Source organism: Phyllostomus hastatus, unplaced genomic scaffold (genome assembly GCF_019186645.2).
Source record: "Phyllostomus hastatus isolate PE091 unplaced genomic scaffold, TTU_PhHast_1.1 phas_contig_226, whole genome shotgun sequence".
NCBI classification, from domain to species: domain Eukaryota; kingdom Metazoa; phylum Chordata; class Mammalia; order Chiroptera; family Phyllostomidae; genus Phyllostomus; species Phyllostomus hastatus.
In genome coordinates, this window is record NW_025333763.1 from 84,369 (window position 1) to 106,730 (window position 22,362).

The 22,362-nt window shown below is 39.3% G+C and overlaps 1 protein-coding gene across 1 annotated transcript in view; it reads left to right on the plus strand.

The window, feature by feature from the left end:
- LOC123817881 (complement factor H-like) overlaps positions 1-17,572 on the plus strand; it is a 75,861-nt gene extending 58,289 nt beyond the window's left edge. The window contains exon 30 of the mRNA XM_045837665.1: positions 17,178-17,572. Within this exon, the coding sequence (XP_045693621.1) occupies positions 17,178-17,374 (197 nt within the window). The 3' untranslated portion in view covers positions 17,375-17,572. The remainder of the gene's footprint in view (positions 1-17,177) is intronic.
- Positions 17,573-22,362: the final 4,790 nt, after the last annotated feature.

A 22,362-nucleotide genomic window follows, 5' to 3' on the forward strand; every position in this document is an offset into this window, starting at 1 on the left:
GGGGGTGGGGGAGGTAGAAGAGGGTAAATGGGGGATAAATTGTGATGGGAGGAGACCTGATTGGGGCAATGAACACAATTTATATGTGACGTATTATAGAATGTACCCCTGAAGGCTACATAATTTTGTTAAGGAATGTCACCCCAGTAAATTCAATAAAATTTTTAAAATGAAAATAAAGCTATAAGTAATTAAGCTACAAATATCTGAAGTGGTACCTTGTTGCTCTGTGTTAAAACCAAACCTGGGACATTGCTCCAATGAAGAGACTGGCTTCACCAAGTAGCCAGGTTATGGAACCTGAGTCTCTGACTTGGCAAGTAAGTTAAACCTTCACCTAAATGATGTGGCTACTTATCATGATTGTCCTTCATCTCCACTTTCTGAAGCAAAAACTTATGTTCATGTCCTTCCATGTCAGTTTTCAGGATTTCTTTTTTTTCTTTAAAACTGCTGCATGTATCAGCAAGAATTTAGTGTTTAATGATCCATTTGTCACATTTGGTAACATTCATTTTTCCAATGGTGGCCTGGATGATACCAGTCTTGGCAAGGGGGTGTCTCCTGAGCCATATTCTTGGAACTTCAGCTGAATCCCCACTTACTCATTCAGCCTTTCTCTTCTTTATATCACAGTGTGTTGTTCCAGGCTCAACATGTACTTCTGCCACTTGCTCACGTGCGCACACATGCTTGCAGGAACCTCAGATTTTTTTTAATCAGGAAATAGCATTTAGAACCCAAGTACTGTGTTCCACATGGGCATGTCCAAGACTGTGGAAGTATTTTCACTTCAAATTTCTTTAGATTGTCAGATCTTTGAAATCGAAATGAAATTAAAATGCATTGCATGGAATGACAGTACACCCACAACAAGAGTAAATACATTTTTACAGGCATGATACACTTTTCTACAAAGATTTCATATGGGTCTCAAACAGCACAATACAGTGTTGTCACAAGACCATGAAGAAAATACTGTCACAAGAGTGGACTACAACCAAGTCCCAGTGCCCAGCACAGTGCCTGGCATCCAGAAGGTGCTCAGTAAATCTTTGCTGGTCATTGCCATGGACAACACCTAAGTGTGTAAAATATTAAACATTCAGTTTACAATGATTTCATGGAAGGTCATAAGGCCTTGTACTTCCACAGGACACTTGGCTGGCCTTGGGGGTGGAATGCAGTCTGTGCTTTCAACAAAATAAAATAAAAATAATATTCCAAAGATACATAAATCAGTGACTGAATGGAAAGATAAATAAAGCATTAGTTCTGTTTAGATTTTACAGCTCAGCTAATACAGGGTCTAGAAACTCTTCAATACATTTTCTCTCTGTCTCATTACTTCTGTATTCTTACATCTCAGTTTCAGAAAAAGTTCTCAATAGTGCAATGCAAACATTACTGTTAGCACAGTAACTACTGAGTGACAGCTAAAATGCTTTTGTATTTGTTCTGTCCCAGGATGTTGAACACCCTCTGGTATTCCAAAGAACTGGACAGAGATTCTAATCTCTGCTTGGCTTGCTTACCAAATTAGTAGTAACATTTTACATTTATTTGCATTGGTGATTTCTTCAGTTTTAGATTTTTCTGCTTTATCCTATATTAACATAATCTTTTTTCAATTTATTCCCTTGTTTATATCTTCCTTGCACATGCCCTTATAAATCTAACCAATGCACGAATTTTAATTCTAATTATCTGCTTTCCTTTTTCATATATAAATTTATTAATTATAAAAAAGCACAATTATAATTATATATTATAATTATAAATAATTATATATATTAGTTGTAATTACATATATATAATTAAGACAGTACACTGTCTCCAATAACTGGGGCGGGGGGGGACCATGAATGTAAGGAAATACAACAATGAAGCCGTAAGACACCGCAGTCTCTCTGCATGAGCTGCTGTGAGAAGAGAACCCAGGGCCCACTTCCTGCTGAGAGAGGAGATGAGACAAAAGGGGGACAAAGGAGCTGAGAGGTGGAAACAGCCCCTTCATCCCTGGAGCCGGCCCCGCTCTGCTCACCCAGCCCTGGACCACAGGGACTCCGGAAAACACCGCAGGTGCGTCTGAACAGTTCGCTTCCTCCAGAGTCCACATCCAAGTTCATACATCACATGACACACAAGACATAACCTCCTTCACCTGAGCAAGACCTCTGCACCAGCTCTGCCCTCCGAACTCTGTAACCCTTCTCATCCCAGGAGCCCTAAACCAGGGGGAGAGTGATGCTGAGCAGCTGATAGTTCATCAGTGAAACAATTCTTCTGTGTTTTGATTGGTCATGGAAATCATTGCTTTATCTGCTCCTTGTTTTTAGTTGCCAGTGACACCTTGAAATATTCCGGAAAGAAAGGACGGATGTCCATACAGGAAAAGCAGGAATGAATCGTACTTTCTAGCACCTGCAGGAAAATGGTGCTACAGCCGTGAGGACAACTGTGTGACTTTTTCACAAGGTGGCTGGATGGCATCACTTGCACGTGAGAAGGTAGGTCCCCAGAAGTACCAGGCCACAGTAAGTGACCTGTGTAAGCTCCCTGTGTGTGAACCTCTCAAAGACCAGAGATGTAGGCACACAGATGTCAGGGCAATGAAACATGGGTGACAACAATGGTGTCAAGGGGAGCGTTCTGGGAGGGAAAATGTTCAAGAGATCTTTCCTTTCATGAGAAGCTCTTCATGGAAACCACAGGAGATGTGAAAGAGTGCTTTTGAGAAAAAGAATATTAATTATGCATTACTGAGTAACAAAAACTGAAGAGAAGTAACATTGAGTACTAACATTTTAACAAACATTTGCTAGGCTTTGGTTACTGGTGCTCACCGACCCGAAGGACTGAGGCTGGGTGAGGACACATGCAGGACAAGGGATACTTACTTACAGGGACATTGACTCGGAGTTATTCCCAGGCCACCTCTTGATGGAGAAAACCTCATCCATTTCTAGAGTTGTTTAATTTAAAAATTACTGTTTCTTGTCAACTTTGCATCAGGTGTGTTAATATCACTGAGGGAGGTTGTGCAAGGACAATGAGGAAAGGGAATCACAAAGAGATTGGGAAACTTTCAACAAAAATCTGCATATCTTGCAAAACTCTCTGAACTTTGATATTAAGTGAACTCAAAAAACCAGCTTCCTGGCAGTGCCCTGAAATTCAGGCTCACACTAACAACCGCTCACGAGGCAGACTCACACCTCACAGAGCACGGCTGGGATATTCGTGTTAATACACCCTCGGGGATGTCTAACATGCTGCTGTCCCTGCTCAGTGTCATTGTCACCTTGTGGGCCTCCCAGGCTCATGGACAAGGTAAGCTGGACACAGAGCTGCACGCTTAGCTCCCTCCAACCTGCAACTTCTTGTCGTTCCTACTTGCTTGTGTCTCTGGGTTTAGTGAATGGAATCATAGGAATAGTGTGTATTGTGACATCACAACAGAGAATATCTCCTAGATGAGGGCAGCTTGGTGAGAGTCTGGACTCTGGCAGACAGGTCCCTCCTGCCCCAGGGGCACAGAGATCCAGGACTGGGTGCGTGGAAGGGCCTGGGAGCAACAGCTTCCTCTCCCTGAGTTAGCGCCTCCCCAGTCCTGCACCTGGTGGAGGTTTGGGGTCTGAGACCTCGATTCTTAGTGGTTTTGTACTTGGTTTTGTTGTTCAGGCTGACTTGATTCACTGAAGGCTCATTTCCAAACTAATAAGGCTGGTTTGGCACCCTGTCCACTACGACCAGTTTATTCAGAATGTGGATGAAGAAGGCCTCTTCTGGCCCCTCTAGTAAATGGGCAGTGTTTAAAGACGTCCTTCCAATTTCACTGATCCCATGTGAAAATCTCCCAGTGTTGAGGGTGCCCTGGAAATCTTTGAACTGATGGTTTCCTGCTGGTTCTTCCTGGAGGGGTTACTCCCTGCCCATTGTGGCGGGGCTCTGCCCTGCTCTGAGGCGTGATGTGTTCAGCCTGCAGGTGTGTGGGGCTCTCTCCCTCTGTAGCTCTTCCCACTGTGTTCTCTAGACTCCAAGTTCAGTGATGTCAGCCTGTTTGAGAATGCCGGGTTTGTCCTTCTGTTCAGTGGGACTGATGTCTTCAGCTTGAGTGTTTTCTTCCTTGTTGTAATCTGGACAATTTGCACCCCCACCCCAATGAAGCCACTGTGAGAACAGAGCCCACAGCATTCTCCTTCTCTCTCAGCAGTCAGAGCCAGGAGCTGGGCGCGTGTGCACAGCTCACAGGGTTGTTTTCACAGGGTTGGTTCAGTTTCTTCACCGTGCGGGGCTGGAATCTCTTCTGTATTCCTACTGTGCATTTGTTAATTTTATTAAATTTCTCCCATGAACCACCTTTTAATTCTGTACATTTTTCTGTGGTGTTTGTTTTCAATTTATGTCTGCCAACATTGTCATTTTTTCAAATATGTTTTTCTGTGTTCAATGTTAATGAGAATGGCACATGTGGCAGCTGGTTATATTGACATGTGCACACCGGTTGAAGTGACCACCATGTCATGGTCATTAGCATGTGCATCCCCCTCATGTAGGGACCATGGTTCTGCATGAGGCCAGAACATGTGACTCTTCCTTCTCAGCGATAATTGAAACGGGTCCCGGGAATGGACGCATGCTAGTAGCACTCTGTTGTGCTGTAGCACTCCACATGCAGTGCACAGACGGATCCTAATAATTTACTTTTTATTTATTTTATTTTTAACTTTATTTTACTGTTGACACTATTACAGATGTCACCTAGCCTCCCTTTGTCCACCTCCACCAATCCCCTGCCCTCTGCCTCTGGACATCAGTAATTTCTCGTAAGGCAGTCTGAATATGTTACATCTTGCTTAGTTCTAAGATCTCTATTGAATATCTTTTTATAAAACGTATTGTTGCTCACAGTTTTCCCGCCTTTTTTCCCCCTTGCTCAGCCCAACCCCACCCCTCATCCCACAGGCAACCCCCACATTTTCCGTGTCCATGATTCCTGTTCCTTTGCTTCGCCCCCGCCCTTCATTCCCCTGTTATACCCCTCCCCCACCACCTGGTCACTGTCAGTTTCTTCCTTATTTCCTTGTCTCTGGCTCTATTTTGCTTGCTTGTTTGTTGTGTTGATTAGGTTCCACTTAGAGGTGAGATCATATGGTATTTGCCTTTCACTGCCTGACTTATTTCACTTAGGATAATGCTCTCCAGTTCTATCTATGCCGTTGGATACTTCCAGCTGTCATATTTGTGGAATGACCTAAATCTTAAGTCATTCTATAAATATAACAGCTGGAAATAGCCAACACCCAAGATCTTTTTCTTTCCCCCACAAGGCAGCATTTTTTTACAATATGATGAGATAGAGAATTTATACAAAATGAGCACAAAATATGCAAATGAGGTCACGCACTAAAAAAAGAATTGCTATGCATAGTATTGGAATAACATTTTAGAAGAGTCCCAGTAGTTCCCATTAAAAGGTGATCTACTCAATAAGGTACGAAGGTCAACATCAAAGGAAAACACACACACACACAAAAAAAAAAACTGATTGAGGTTTTCGGTGACCCCACTTCTTAAAATCATTAAGTTCTATGACTACTTTTATGATTATGTGTTAATAAGTGACTTTTAAATAGTATAATTTTCTTTATTGTATGATTGCAAATTTTAAATTCCACTTATTAATTTTATATATTAACTAATGAGATGGAGAATTCAAACCAAAATGCATTTATACAATGTCTGCAATATCATAAATTTCATAAATTTTAAAATGCTAAGGGATAATTTACACATTTCTAAATAGAATCAGAATAACTAATAATTTATTAATAGCCAATATAAACTATACCTAAGTAAGGATGGTCTTCTATTATATAAATATTGAGGACACATAGGATATGTCTACCTGTGTGACCTTGAGAATGTTACTTCACCTTCTTTTATGTTTTGGTTTGATTACATTTCAGTTTATTAATTAAATTATTTTTAAAATTCTTCTAACTGAAATATATCAGATATGCCTCTCTGAGTGTCCTGGTTTCCCATGTATATTAAACAAAAATTCCAGTTTTTACTTATGCATGCAATTTAAAATTGTAGCATCAGTGGGTTTTTTTGTGAGAGAATAGTTTTGTTTTGATAATACAAAACTAGTAACATTAAATTTTATAAATGCAGTGATAAAATCATATCCACTATGAGCAACCTGATCTTACAAATTTTCAGGACCCATGTATTGTTGTTCAGGGAGTCCCATGTAAATTTGAAGGAGGTGTAAACTGAATGGATAAATGTTTTTCCAGGGACAGGATTGGTTTGATGCCTCTCTCTATATACAACACCCAGTAACTTATCTTTGCATGATGTATAACATATACTTTGGCAATGAAAACTTGTATATACTCATTAAATTATTTTCATAATAATTATGAAATTGTTTTTATAGAAAAAGAATGCATTGTTCCTGATATAGAACAAAACTTAATTGCTCAGCCCCGGAAAGAGAAATATTTCATTGGAGACGTGTTGAAATTCTCCTGCAGACAAAGACTGAAACTTGTTGGACCAGATTCAATTCAGTGTTACAACTTTGGGTGGTCTCCAGATCCTCCAACATGTAAAGGTGAATGTTTTATCTGACAATTGCTCCAACAAGAATGAGAATTTTGGTTATCACATTGTGTTTCTCTGTTAGTGTTCTGTTGGTTTCCAGGGTGTCTCTAGTCTAGGGCATTAAGCCAGAGATTTACTTCAGAAAACTATGCGTTGGTAGTACATGCCTCAGATGTCCTTGTTTAAGAAGTTCACCTTCAGTGGCGTCTGGTGCTGGAGCCACTTCTTTTTAGTCCTGTTTTTGCATCTCATTCTGTCAGCATGGGCTTCACTTCAGGTTCCACTGAGTGTCTGAACAATGTTTAAGCATCTTACAGTCAACTCAATCATAGAGATGACTTAAAACTAGCTCATCAAGTGCTTGGCTCCAATGGTGGTGTTTTTTCAAAAGGCCTTGGCCCTGGCCAGGTAGCTCATTTGATTAGTGCATCATTCCAATACTCCAAGGTTGCAAGTTCAATCTCAGGTCAGGGCACATACAAGAAGCAAGCACTGAATGCTTCTAAATCAATAAATGGAACAACAAATCCACATTTCTATCTCTCTGCCCCCTCTCCATCCCTCCCTTGCTCTCTCTAAGTTAAATAAATAAAAAAATAATTTAAGATAAAAGTGTTGATAAGATTTTTCTGAGGAATATAAACATCATTATAAGTTACAGTAGTATATTTACTTAGTTTGCATATATTTTTAGACTATCTAGAATACAGAACATGTTTCCTGGGCTTAAAAATACTTCCAGATTGCTAAATCATCATGAGTAACAGAACTGGGGGACTTGAATCTAGTGTAAACACCACTCTTTCTCCTCTGTCAAAGGCCGCTATAATAAATTAGATCAAGGGTGTCAAACTATTTTTACTGGGGGCCACATCAGCCTCGTGGTTGTCTTCAAAGGGAGGAAATTAATTTTAGGACTGTATAAATGTAACTGCTTCTTAACTAGGGGCAAGGAGCTCGGTACTGCTGCCAGGTAGAAGCAAGGTGCTGGGCCAGATAAAATCAGGTAGAGGTCCAGATTCGGCCCCCCGGTCCTTGTGTTTGCCACCTGTAAATTAGATAATGAGGAAGAAAGTTAAGAAAAATTTTACTGGATTTTAACTTGTAAATTAGACTATGTAACCAGTTATACTGCATTTCTACCGTAGCGGAAGTGAAACGGTGTGGTCCACATCCTCAGCTCCCCAATGGGAGAGCTACAAACACACCGAAAGAAGAACATGAACACGGTGAAGTTGTGGAGTACGTCTGCGACCCCAGGTTTCTGCTGAAGGGTTCTCGGAAAATTCAGTGTGTTGATGGGGAATGGACATCCTTGCCCCAGTGTATTGGTAATGCATAAAAATGTTAACACTTAGACTTAAGTCACTAGTGTGTATTTATATTCATAGAACACATAATTCATTTTTACTTTTTGTTTACAGGAGCTTTATTTTTTATTTTTGTTTATTGCTGTTCCATTACAGTTGTCCCCATTTCCCCCATTCCTTTCCCCTGCCCTACCAACCCTCCTCATCCCACATTCAATCCTCCCCTCCCCATTGTCTTTGGCCATGGGTCCTGTATACATGTTCCTTGGCTTGACCCTTCCCTTCTTTTCCCCATTATCCCCCTCTCCCTCCCCTCTGGTTACTGGCAGTTTGTTCTTCATTAGCATATGCTTGTGACATTTTCACAGAGGAAAACAGCACATGTGAAGTCATACCTCACATCGTTCGCGGTGCCGTCTATTCCCGAGGGCGTCCCTATCACCATGGAGAGTCTGTGCAGCTCAGCTGCAGAGAAGGGTTCACATTGGTGGGGCCCAGATCAGTTACATGTTTGAAGGGAAAGTGGACCCAACCACCTGAGTGCATTGGTGAGCATGCCTTTCTAAAATGGCCCTGTGAGACAATTTAATATTTTTGCTGTGAAGCCCTTGCCACCATATTTCTGAAATTTGGAGATATTCTTGAAAATGTCAGGTCATAAATTACAATGAATCCAAAGATTTGTTGTTTGTAGTTCAAAAGAGTCTATGAGAGAAAAAGAAACTAGTGAATAGAATTGTATGAATAATTCTGATGTTAACATTATTTACAAGTATGAAGCTAAATTTTACTTGTAGATAGATGTATATTAAAATTTTCTCCTTCAGTGATTTTTGTACCTCCCTATAATCTTAACTTTTCCTTCTCCTCAAGATGTCTATTTTTTCTTAATAAAGAAATTATTTCAAGCCCTGGCTGGTGTAGCTCAGTGTATTGAGCATGGGCTGCGAACCAAAGTGTCGCAGGTTCAATTCCCAGTCAGGGTACATGCCTGGGTTGCAGGCCATGACCCCCAGCAACTGCACATTGATGTTTCTCTCTCTCTCTTTCTCCCTCCCTTCCCTCTCTGAAAATAAATAAATGAAATTTAAAAAAAAAGGAAAATGCAAACACCAAGAGAAAAAAAAGCAAACATTAAAAAAAAAAGAAATGATTTCAGAAACCAGTCACCATAGGATGTAGGATAAGAACCACACACATCCTTTCAACTACAAATCTTCCTTCAGTTACCATCCCTTGAAGGTGAATATTGGGATTTTTTCTTCCTCAGCACTCTGGAGAAGACCTGGAAAGATAAGACTAATTCTCAAGAATCTAGTGCATTTTAAATTATTCCACATTATTTGTTTTTCAGGGTTGCATTACAAAATCCTTACTATTTTATGGCCAATTACCTAAATTTTCTTTCTTCTGTTCATCCTCACTGACATCATTACCAAATTATTAATAATACTACTCAAGACCTACACTGACATCAAGTTCAAAACAGGATTTGCCATATGCATGAAATTTTTGAAACACATAGTTGTATAAAAACTTTAATAATCTATAGATAATATACTGAAGCCAGCAAAAATGGATTATTCTAGCATTATAGTATTGGATTATATAATACTGGATTATAGGATGATCTGGTGTATAAAAGAGCTTCTCAAAGATTCTAAAGTATGTATGCAAAATAGGTTATGACTTAACCAACTAATTTTTATTCTTAATTTTGGTGATCATGCACAAGATGTGCTTTAATATTTACATTCTATACTCTACACCTTAGATCAACTTTTCTTCTTATTTTACCTTAACTTTATTGAAACAATATAATAAAATTACCAAGTTCATTTATTTTGTTTACACAGATCATTGTTTGCTTCTAATGCTTCAGGATTGTGGTTAAAAATAATGCAGAAATGTCTGAGATCAGGAAAAGAATGGATGTGAACATTTGTAAAGATTTCAAATGGGACCAAATTTAGTCATGTGATGACTCTTCTCTATGCAGATAAAGCAAAAACTGAACCTCTATGTTCTTGCAATTCCCAAAGTGCCAAATGCCTTAATGATGGTTATTCTCTCTGAAATATCAGCACTGGACATAGGACTGTGTTCCTACATAATAGCCCACCTTATGCAACATGATCAGGAATAACTTTGCTGGTGGAATTTATAGACCTAAATTCCCATTTCATTGTACTCTGGACTCTATAGCTATTTTTTGTATTAGTTGCTTAGATTCTCATGATTAGTATTTTCAAGGTACTGTCTTCATTTTACAGAAACGGGTAACATTAAGACATGTAAATTACCAAGGTCACTTGAATATAAGACAACCAGGTCATATAGGGTTGACTACAACCATAATGAGCAAGTGAATTACACGTGCCAAAGAAGGTCAGAGCAGAAGCACTCAGTCTGTGTCAATGGAAGATGGGTTCCCCAAGTGAACTGTGGAGGTGAGCTCTCGATTATAACATTTTCAAATGTCATCCAATTTCTTCCTACCTTGTGAAAGGAGCCTTGTTGTGTCTTAAATTTTTTATTAACTATTTCTTATTACAAATAATTCCCAGATGGAAGGTGATTTAGAAGGTAACCAGAGCACTGTTTCAAAATAGTAATTGTATCATGTGCATTCTACAGCTACCTCACAAACCACTCATGAACTGGTGACTTCAACTTTGGGGAGTAGGTCAGTTCATTGCTGTTGGAATACCATAGCTACTATTTTTTGTATTAATGTGATGCTTATGCTTATATCTCTAACTCATGTAGCTATCTTAGTACCCATGGATGTATACACCCTTCTGTGTATGTATCCATCTATCTCCGTAGGTATCTACCCACCGAGCCATCTATCGTTTTGTTTATCTGTATCTGTCTTAGAAACAGTCATATTTCCACCACCAATTCCAACAGCACAGGGCTCATTCTGATTCCCCACTTTTCATGTCTATGTTGCTCTTCTCCAACTGTAGGGCACCTGGGCTCACTGTCCTCAGTGCTTTACCTATTTCCTCAGGTCTAGAATACAGAGAAAGCAGTTTCATACCAATACAAAATTCCTACTTATTTTTAGATCTTCTTTTGTATTTTTTACTTTTTAAGATTTTATTTACTTAATTTTAGAAAGAGGGAGAGGGAGGGAGAAATTAGGAGCTCCTTCTTTTTTTCTCCTGTGTACTATTCCATTGTGTTAATATACCATAGTTGCTTTATCCATTCATTTACTGATGGGCACTTAGATTGCTTCCAGCACTTGGCTATTGTAAGTGGTGCTGCTATGAACTTTGAGGTGCATAGGATCCTTTGGATTGGTGTTTCGGGGTTCTTAGTATACAATTCCACTAGTGGAATTGCCAGGTCAAAAGGTAGTTCCATTTTTAGTCTTCTGAGTAAATTCCATACTGTTTCCACAGTGGCTGCACCCCACCAACAGTGCACTAGGGTTCCCTTCTCTCCACATCCTCTCCAACACTTGTTGTTTGTTGTTTTGTTTATCATGGCCATTCTCACTGGTGTGGAGTGATATCTCATTGTGGTTTTAATTTGCATCTCTCTGATGGCTAGTGATATCGAGCACTTTTTCATATGTCCCTCAGCCCTGTGTATGTCCTTCTTGGAGAAATGTCTGTTCAAGTCTTTTGCTCATTTTTTATTGGGTTGTTTGCCTTCGTGGAATGGACTCATGTGGGTTCTTTATATATTTTGAAAATTAAACCTTTGTCTTTGGTATCATTGGCAAATATGTTTTCCCATATAGTTGGTTCTCTTTTCATTTTAATACCGTTTTCTTTAGCTATGCAGAAGCTTTTTAATTTTATGAGGTCCCATTTGTTTATTATTTCCTTTATGTCCCTTGCTATAGGGGACATAAGGGTGAAAATATTGCTTTGTGGAATATCTGAGGTGTTCCTGGCTATGTTTTCCTCTAGGACTTTTATGGTGTCATGACTTATATTTAACTTTTTTATACACCTTGAATTTACTTTTGTGTATGGTGTAAGTTGGTGATTGAGTTTCATTTTTTTACATGTAATTGTCCAGATCTCCCAATTCCATTTGTTGAAGAGGCTATTTTTACTCCATTTCATGCTTCTGCCCCCTTTGTCAAACATTAATTGACCTTAGAGACTTTGGTTTATTTCTGGGCTCTCTCTTCTGTTCCATTGGTCTATGTGTCTGTTCTTGTGCCAGTAAGAGGCTGTTTTGATTACAGTGGCCTTGTAATACAGTTTGATATCAGGTATTATGATGCCTTTTACCTTGTTCTTCTTTCTCAAAATTGCTGCAGCTATTCAGGGTCATTTATGGTTTTATATAGATTTTTGAAGTATTTGTTCTATATCTGTGAAATATGTCACTGGTACTTTAATAAGGATTGCATTGAATCTATGTAGTGCTCTGGGTAGTATGGATATTTTGATGATGTTAATTCTTCCAATCCATGAACATGGTACATGCTTCCATTTGTTTGTGTCTTCCTTATTTTATTTCTTGAGTGTTGTGTGGTTTTATGAGTACAGGTCTTTTACATCCTTGGTTAGGTTTATTCCTAGGTACTTTATTTTTCTTGTTGCTCTATCAAATGGGACTTTTTTCCTGATTTCTGTTTCTGATAGTTCACTATTAGTGTACAAATATGCCTTTGATTTCTGCATATTGACTTTATATCTCACCGTTGTGCCAAATTCACTAATTAGGTCAAACAGTTTTTTTGGTGGAGTCTATAGGATTTCCTATGTACACTATCATGTCATCTGCAAACAATGACACTTTTGCTTCCTCCTTTCCAATTTGGATGCCTCTTATTTCTTTTCCTTGCCTCATTGCTGTAGCTAAGACTTCCAATACTATGTTGAATAGGAGTTGTGAAATTGGGCATTCTTGTCTTGTTCCTGATCTTAGTGGAAAAGCTTTTTAGTTTTTGCCCATTGTGTATGATGTTGGCTGTAGGTCTCTCTTATATGGCCTTTATTATGTTGAGGAATGCTTCCCCTACTCCCACTTTGCTGAGTGTTTTTATCATAAATGGGCTGTAACCTTGTCAAATGCTTTTTCCACATTTTTATATGATCATGTGACTTTCATCTTTCCTTTTGTTTATGTGACGTATTATATTTATGGATTTTCAAATACTGAATCATCCCTGCATCCCTGGGATGAATCCCACTTGATCATGGTGTATCCCACTTGATGTTTTTAATGTATTGCCAGATGCGTTTGCCAACATTTTGTTGAGGATTTTAGAGTGCATTTTCATCAGCAATATTGGCCTGAAGTTTTCTTTCTTTGTTATGTCTTTATCTGGTTTGGGGATTAGGGTGATACTGTCTTCATAAAAAGAGTTTGGGAGTCTTCCATCTTCTTGGATTTTTTGGAATAATCTGTGAAGGATAAGGGTTAACTCTTCCTTAAATGCTTTATAGAATTCTCCTGTGAAACCATCAGGTCTGAGGCTTTTGTGTGTCAGGAGTTTTTGATTACTGCTTCAATTTTGTCAGCTCTTATTGGTGTGTTCAGGCTTTCTGCTTCTTCTTCACTTTTGGATGATTATATTTTTCTAGAAATTTGTCCATTTCACCTAGGCTTTCAAATTTCTTAGCATATAGTTCCTCCTAGTAATTTCTTAAAATCCTTTCTATTTCTGTGGTATCAGTTATAATCTCTCCTCTTTCATTTCTGTTTATTTGGGTCATTTCTCTCTTTGTTTCTTGATGCTTAAAGGTTTCAACCCTGCCTAAAGTCTTGTTGATTTTGTTTATCTTTTCAAAGAACCACCTCCTGGATTTATTGATCTTTAGAATTGTGCTGTTAGCCTCTATGTCATTTAATTCTGCTCTGATCTTGGTTATTTCCTGCCTTCTACTTGCTCTAAGCTGTCTTTGTTGTTGTGTCTTGAGATCTTGTGAATGTAGGGTTAGGTTTTTTATTTGAAATATTTCTCTCTTTTTTAGATAGGTCTGTATCACTATGACCTTCCCTCTCAGGACTGCTTTTCCTGTGTCCCATAAGTTTTGGATTATTGTGAGTTCATTTTCACTTGTTTCCAGAATGTTTTTTATTTCTTCCTTAATCTCCTTCTTGACCCATTCATTATTTAATAGCATTCTGTTCAATCTCCATGAGTTTAGGTGTTTTTGAGTTTTTTCCTTGAGGTTAATTTCCAGTTTCAGTCCCTTGTGATCAGAGAAAATGCTTGATATTATTTCTTTCTTAAATTTGTTGAGACTTGTTTCATGTCCTATCATGTGGTCTATCTTTGAAAATATTTCATGTGTGTTTGAAAAGAATGTGTATTTTGCTTCTTTGTGATGAAGAGCTCTATACATATCAGTTAAGGCCATTTAATCTAGGACATTGTTCAATGCTAAAATATTTTTGTTGATATTTTGTTTGTAAGATCTATCCATTTTTGACAGTGGGGTGTTAAAATCCCCTATGATAATTGTGTTGCTGTCAATATCTATCTTGAGGTTTTCCAAGATTTTCCCTGTGCATTTGGGTACCCCTATATTGGGAATTTTTCTTTTTTACTGTTGTTCAAGTACAGTTGTCTCCATTTTCCTCCCACCATACCATTGAACTGCATATAAAAATGTCTCATTCTTGGAGTTAATTCTATTTGGTGGTGATATATTATTCTTTTTGTACTTCCTGTACTTGATTTGCTATTATATATTTAAAATTCTTTTACATGTTAATGGATATATTAAATTACAGTTACTTTTTCTTGGAACGTCTCTGCCAGGTGTTGTTATCAAGGTTATTGTGGTGTCAGAGACCTAACAAAGAAGTGTTATTTGCTCCTCTGTTTCCAGAAATTACATATATAATATTATTGCATACAGAGTTATTATATTATTTTTCCTTTAAATGATTGCTAGAATTCACTGGTGAAATCATCTGGTATATAGTTTAGTTTCTTTTCTCTTTTAAAGACGTTTTGCTGATTAACTTAATATCCTTAACAGAGAGTGGACTATTTAAACTTCCTATGTACCTCTCTTACCACTTTGGCAAGCTAGGAAACAGAACCTGCAGGAAAGTTTTAAACTTTTAACAATACATAAATCACTAGTTAACATATCTAATTCGTATCTCAGCCAAGATTCTGTATCAAATTCATTGATCTTTAACTGAAGGCAATTCTTCCCTATGTGATATGGTCTGTGTGGCCAGCAGTGTCTGTGGTGTTGTAGATGTGATGAACAAAATCACATGGACTGCAGAAGTCCTGTGAAGAAAAGGGACAGCATGGCTACTCTCTGAGTGAGAGAGTGCCCCGACCCCTGCCTGGACAGCCTTTTACTGCTTTCTGGGAGCATTACATCAAGGAAGGTTCTCATTCATTATGCTCAAGTTTGCTTGAAGTGATTACTTCTTACAAATAACAAAGAAAAGAATGTTGCAAATGAAAAGAACAATAAAAGTGATTGATCTGGTAACACTCCATGGTTGGAACAGCTTAGCATACGCTTTAGTGAGTTATCTCCAAGATACACATTACACATCTGCTGTCCTAACTCAGGGTGAGGGAGTCTTAGCAAAAGCAAGCCTCAAAGCAGCCTAGATATAATGCAGGCCTGCTCCCCCATGGGAAAGCTGATCTGCGGGACTGGCTTCTGTGCGCCACTTGGACCATGTCTGTTTCAGAACCAGGCTGAGATACATTTGCCATTGTCACACCAACCAGTTCCCTATACCTATGGGTATTCAGCTTCTATTGGCACAACATCTTCTGAGGGTTTGCATCAGCTCTCAATACATTTGATCATGGATATCCGTAAAAAAAGATTCTGATATTAATCTTGATATTCCAACTGTTATTGAATGAATAATTTAGTTAGGACACTCAACTGGTTAGAAATCATTAAAGTAGGTTTTCCCTAAATTATCCAAGCTTGATCACAGAAAGAATAAGAGAGAGACTTTACAAAGAAGGCCATGAGAATAGAAACCCCATGTGGTATGTTACAGTGGTAAGCAAGAAGAACAGTACAACAAACTTAAATCTTGAACATACTATAATTTGATCTTTTCAGATGCAATATCACTGACAGCTTTGTTTACTGAATTACCCTTTTAATATTTGTAACTTGTGGTTTTCCTTAAGAAGTCTCATTTTAATATTTTTAGAAATACCAAGATGTGCACCCCCACCTCAGATTCCCAAATCTCAAAATATGACGACCACAGTGAATTATCAGGAAGGAGAAACAATCTCTATTCTCTGTCAAGACAATTCTCTGATTCTGGAAGCAAGAGACCTCGTGTGCCAGGGTGGAATCTGGAAGTCAGTCCCACGCTGCATTGGTCAGTAGTGTGTCACTTGTGTCACACCTGTCTGTCGAAAGAGGGTTAGACTCAGCCCAGCTGCCCCTCTGGCTTCTCAGCCACTGTACTTGGTGGGGGGTCAAGGCTGTCCCTATGTCCTCTCTGCTTACCCATCTGTGTGGCAGCTTCCTTACACCCTAGATTTAAGGCTCTTGGTCAGGCGTCCTTCACTTGGTTATTCACCTTGCTTACTCTCTTATTTAGCTGTAAATCCACTTTGGCGCCTTGAAGAGGTGAGGATAGCTCCCACATACTCCAGAGCCACCTTAAACCAAAGACTGTCCTTTTGTAGAGTCCAAAGGAACATGTGGGCGCCCTCCAACCATCGACAATGGGGACATCACCACATTCCCATCAGCCGTCTATGCTCCAGGAGACTCGGTGGAGTACAAATGCCAGGCTTACTATAAACTTCAGGGAAACAGGATACTAACATGTCATGACGGAGAGTGGTCAGAACCACCCAAATGTTTAGGTAAGTGTGTTGCCGTTCCCATGGGTCCTCAGAAATGTGTGTAAGGAGTGTGATGTTCTGCTCTTTATACCAGAACTTTCATGGGTTACCACTATTCTGATGAATGCTTGACTCCCTCATAGTGATCTGTGAGTGAATAACATATGAAAAATTCTTAAGCAAGAAGAGCAACAAAGATTCTTTTATGAAAACTCTACACATGATAACTGGTATTATGAACTTTGATTTAACTTTTAGTTATCACACAGAGTACCTCATATTTACATCATTAATTGCTTGAAATGACTTACATCTACAGGATGGCTTTTCAATGAATTATATTGAAAAAGGTTTTGAGAATGAGTTCCTGGATCAGTGTGGAAGATTCTACATGACAGTCTAAACTTCTGTACTGAGAATTTGTATACCACTTGATGTTTTATGTTTCTTGTTTTTACCTTTAGAGGCATGTGTAATATTAGAAGAAATGATGGAAAAACATAAAATACAGTTAAAATGGAGTAATGAGAAAAAAGTTTATGCTAGAACAGATGATAGTCTTGAGTTCACCTGTCGACCTGGGTATCATGCAAAGTCACCAAATCCCACATTCCAGGTAACGTGTCGGGCAGGAAAACTGACATATCCCACTTGTGAATAAAATGATGGTTATATTGTAGTCAGCAAATTAAAATACACATTCATTCATTTAGAATTATTTATATTAATCCAATTCTCTATTTTTCAAGTACAGTTTAACTCATTGTTCTTCATAATCAGAATTTATATTGATATCATTATAATGTGAGACCAATAAATCACTCTGAAAGGGATCTCATTAAAATGTGGCAAACCACCATGCTGTGTGTTCTGTTCTTGAAACATCTGTGGCGAGAAATCAGAAGCCATTTCTTCATGGCCCACTTGTACCCAACCACTCCCCTAACTTTCCCAACACTTTGTCCGAAACTTCTGAGGCCGTTTGAGACTCTTGTTGCAAAAAATATGGGAAAAAATGCTTGTCTCCACCTTCAAAATGTAATCACTTCACAAACACGTCAAAACCAATCTATGTCACACCTGTGTTGGTGAGATGTCAGTGGTTACTACCTGTTCTAGCGAAACACATACCAGAGATGGTGACAGGTGTGATCTTCTACAGTGTGTCCCCCCAGTGCATGCAAGCACTCAAACACATCACACAGAGCAGGTGGAGTCCAATTCAGAGCATGACTGTGGGGACAGTGACCTGCCACTGATGAAAGCACAGCATCAGTATAAACACATTCACATGATCTCACGACATGCTATGAACCATGACTACAGGTTTACATAGCAGAGACTGGCAGGACATGCAAAGACACACCACAACTCTGTTGGATTTAGAGATAACAGGTGTAGGAGTTGGGTTTCAGTTGCCGTATTCTCCCATTCTTGTGTATTGAACATGCATCACCTTTGAACCAGGAAATATGTTAATTTAGATTAAGTACATGCAAAAAGTAAGCTGACACATGTTGAGAATCGGAAAGAGCTCTGCATGAAGATGGATGGGTCAAATATCATCTTCATGATTTTGCTGCTTTATAGAGATTTGGAAACTTTCAAACACCAGAGCCTAAAATACGTTTTTTATGTTTGTACATTTCAAACACGTACTTAATTAAAATCAGTTGACTGCAAACATTTTCAATTTCTACAAAAATATTAATACTATAAGATGAAAGTGAAGATGTAAGGCTTACATTTGCAACAACATGGATGGACCTGGAGAGTGTTGTGTGAAGTGAAATAAGCCGTTCTGAGGAGGACAAGCTGCATGAGATTTCAGATATGTATGAAATCTAATGAACAAAGTAAACTAACAACCAAAATGGAGACAGACTCACAGATACAAAAACAGACTGACAGCTGTCAGAGGGGAGAATTGGGGGGACTGAGTGAGAAAAATGAAAGCATTAATTTTAAAATAAAATAAAACAAAAACCCATAGACACAGACAACAGTATGGTGATGACCAGAGGGGAGGGGGTTGGGGGAGGTAGAAAAGGGTAAATGGGGGATAAATAGTGATGGGAAGAGACCCGATTGGGGTAGTGAGCACAAAAATACAATTTACAGATGGTGTATTATAGAACTGTACCCCTGAAAGCTATATAATTTTATTAAACAATGTCACTCCAGTGAATTCAACAAAAATTTTAAAATGAAAATAAAGCTATAAGTTAGTAAATTAAAAAAAGCTACAAATACCTGAAGTGGTACCTTATTGCTCTGTGTTGCTCTGTGTAGCACAAGTAATAGATTGTTGTCACGAGACCATGAAGAAAATACTGTCACAGGAATGGACAACAACCAAGTCCGAGTGCTAAGTGCAGTACCTGGCATCCAGAAGGTGCTCGATAAATCCTTCCTCCACATTGAAATAAAAAATACACAAAACCCAGGACATCGCTCCAATGAGGAGACTGGCTGTCACCAAGGAGCCATGTTATAAAACCTGTGTCAGCAGGGCAGCCAGCTTCCTGTCATGTGAAGGGACATCGTCACAATAGACATGTCTCTTTTCTATTAACGCTGATATTTGTGCAGTGTTTCTCCCAACTGTTTACCGAATAGTAGTGGAACCTGTCACACTTGGTTTTCACCATTTATTACATTGGTGGCCACAAAATTGTAATTTCACAGATCAGTTCTATCATTCTTCTGTGTTCCTTCACTGTCCCTCTTGTACAAAGGTAAGTGTTCCTTCACCAACGCTACATCAGTTAAACCTTCACCTAAAAAGATGTGGCTAAGCATTATGTTGGTCTTTCAATCTCCAATTTTTGGAGCAAGAAACACACAAACTTGTGTTTGTGTCCTTCCATGATGGTTTTCAAGATTTGTTTTTCTTCTTTAAACCAGCTCAATGTTTAATATTCTATTTGTCTCATTTGGTCACATTCATTTTTCCATTGGCGGTCCAGATGACACCAGTTTTGCCTACGGGCTGTCTTCTGAACTGCATTCTTGGAGCTTTGGCTGAATCCCCACTTACTCATTCAGCCTTTCTCTTCTTTATATCACAGTGTGTTGTTCCACGTTCAGTGTGTACTTCTGGCAATTGCTCATGTGTGTACACATGCTTGCAAGAACCTCAGATATTTTTTTATCAGGAAATAGCATTTAGAATCCAAGAACTATGTGCTACTGGTGCCGCATGGGCGTGTCCAAGAGTGTGGAAGTGTTTTCACTTTCAGGGCCTCTTGATCGTTAGATCTGTGAAATGGAAATGAAATTGAAAATGCATTGCAAGGATCAACAGTACACCCATAACAAGTGTAAATACATTTTTATAGGCACCATACACTCTTCTACAAAGAATGCATCTGGGTCTCAAACAGCACAAGTAATCGAGTGTTGTCATGAGACCATGAAGAAAATACTGTCACAGGAATGGACAACAACCAAGTCCCAGTGCCCAGCGCAGTACCTGGCATCCAGAAGGGGCTCGGTACATCCTTCCTCCACATTGAAATAAAAAATACACATGTGTGCTTGTGCATTCAGTGTAAAATAACATTCTGCTTACACTGATTCATATATTGTCATAAGATCTTGGAATGCCACAGGAGACACATCCTACCTCCCACCCACTAACCTGCCCCCTTTGGCTTTGTCCTTGTGTCCTTTCTACATGTTGCATGACAGACATTCCCCAAGTTTTTACCCGTTATCCATATCCCCACTTGCTCTGGTTACTGTCACTTTTTTCTTTATTTCCATGTCTCTGGTTCTGTTTTGCTTGCTTCTTGGTTTTGTTGAATACGTTCCACTTACAAGTGAGATCATGTGGTATTTCTCTTTCACTATCTGGCTTATTTCACTTAGCATAATGCTCTCTAGTTCCATCCATGCTGTCGTGAACTTGGAGCATTTGTGGGCACTGCCAGCTGAATGGAAAATGGAGAGTGAAAACCATGACCACATAGAGCAGGTTCACAAACCTCCCCTGGACATGAGCTCACAGGGGCGAGTGCTGTGCACACCAGAGACAGAGGTCAAGGCTCCAGACTGAGGTGCCAGGGTCCACACACATCTGCTCCCTGCTAAGCTCCATGACCTTGGACAGTAAGACAGAACTGCCCTTGCCTTAGTTTCCTACTGTGTGACTAGCAGTAGCTGCCCCATGAAGGAGCTGGAGGATACCACAGGAAGTGCCAAGGACAGCACTTAGCCCACGTTAATAAATATTAGCCATTGAGACTACATCATCATCTCATGTTGTCCTCAACTAGTCATTAGCTCAGAGCTTTCTTAGTCCACAAAAGGAAAGATTATTCATTGTTTTTATCTATTGGTCTACTTTCAGATCCCTGTGTCATATATGAAGAAATCCTGAGTGAAAATAACATACGGTTGAAAGGGAAAGAGGACAAGACACACTATGCAAAAACAGGGGATATCATTGGGTTTACGAGTAAATCAGGACACAGTGCGGTGACGTCAGGGCAGTCACTTGAAGCCGTGTGTGGGGAAGGGACAGTGCAGTTGCCCAGATGTGAATGAAGGAGCTTCCACCAGCCACCCGTACTACCTCAACACTTGCTAAAAATATCCGAACATTTCCTGCTCTTTATCTTATTTCAGGGAAATCAATACAATACAGTAGTCTGAGCTTTCAACCTAATCTTCTCCCAAAGGTGGTAAAATAAACTGTGTCATCATTTACACTTGAACCAAGACAATCATTATTCACCATTTTGAGAACTGGACTAGTTGCCTGAAGATTATTGAACTCAGTATGGCTGACAGTGTGGCTTTGTGCATCTTGGATTGGAGATTTAACACTGAACACATGTGAGCTTAGGATTTACTGGGGGAGCCAACACAATGAAAACCTTAGACAGTAAAACAGTGAGTGAGAACAGGCCTGTCACTCTGTCCCCTTGCTGCTGTCAGCAGGGGGTCCCTGGACCAGGGAAGGAGTTTGTGAGGGTGACACAGATCCATCCTTCATCCTGCTCCCCTGAGTGTGGTCGGAACTGTGTCACAGTGTCGGGCAGTTGCTCTTCTGTTTGACAAAAGTAATAAATTATTTGAAAGCTATACATCTTATACTAGCTAGTCACTGAACAATATACCTGATGCTAAGTTAATATAGGAACTGAATTTTTTTCTCAGTGCTTATTGTGAAAGCATTTTAAAAACATTTAAAGTCCCCATCAAATAGAAAGCAGTGTCTTAAAACCAGTCTCCAAATTACAATTGAGCAGAAGTATATTAGTCAAACTACTTCTCAGGGCGAGACTTCGTTCTTCCCTATTTTCTATTGTAAGCCTCTGAATGTAGTGTACCTTAAATGACAAGGTACCTCAAAGCACATTAGTTACCAATGTCTCAGTGCCCAGGATGCACAGAAACTCTTGCACTCTGTGATGTGGTCTATTAAAGGTTCACAAAAAATCAGTGCTTTTCTATGGACAAGAAGGCACAGAGGCTGGAGTGGGTCCAGATAAACGGGTTGGTGCTCACAGACCCTAAGCACTGAGGCTGGGTGAGGACACATACAGGACAAGGGACAGTTACAGGGATGTGGACTCAGAGTTATTTCCACTCTGTCTCTGGGTGGGGAAAGAACCTCGCCCATTCCAAGGGTTGTTTATT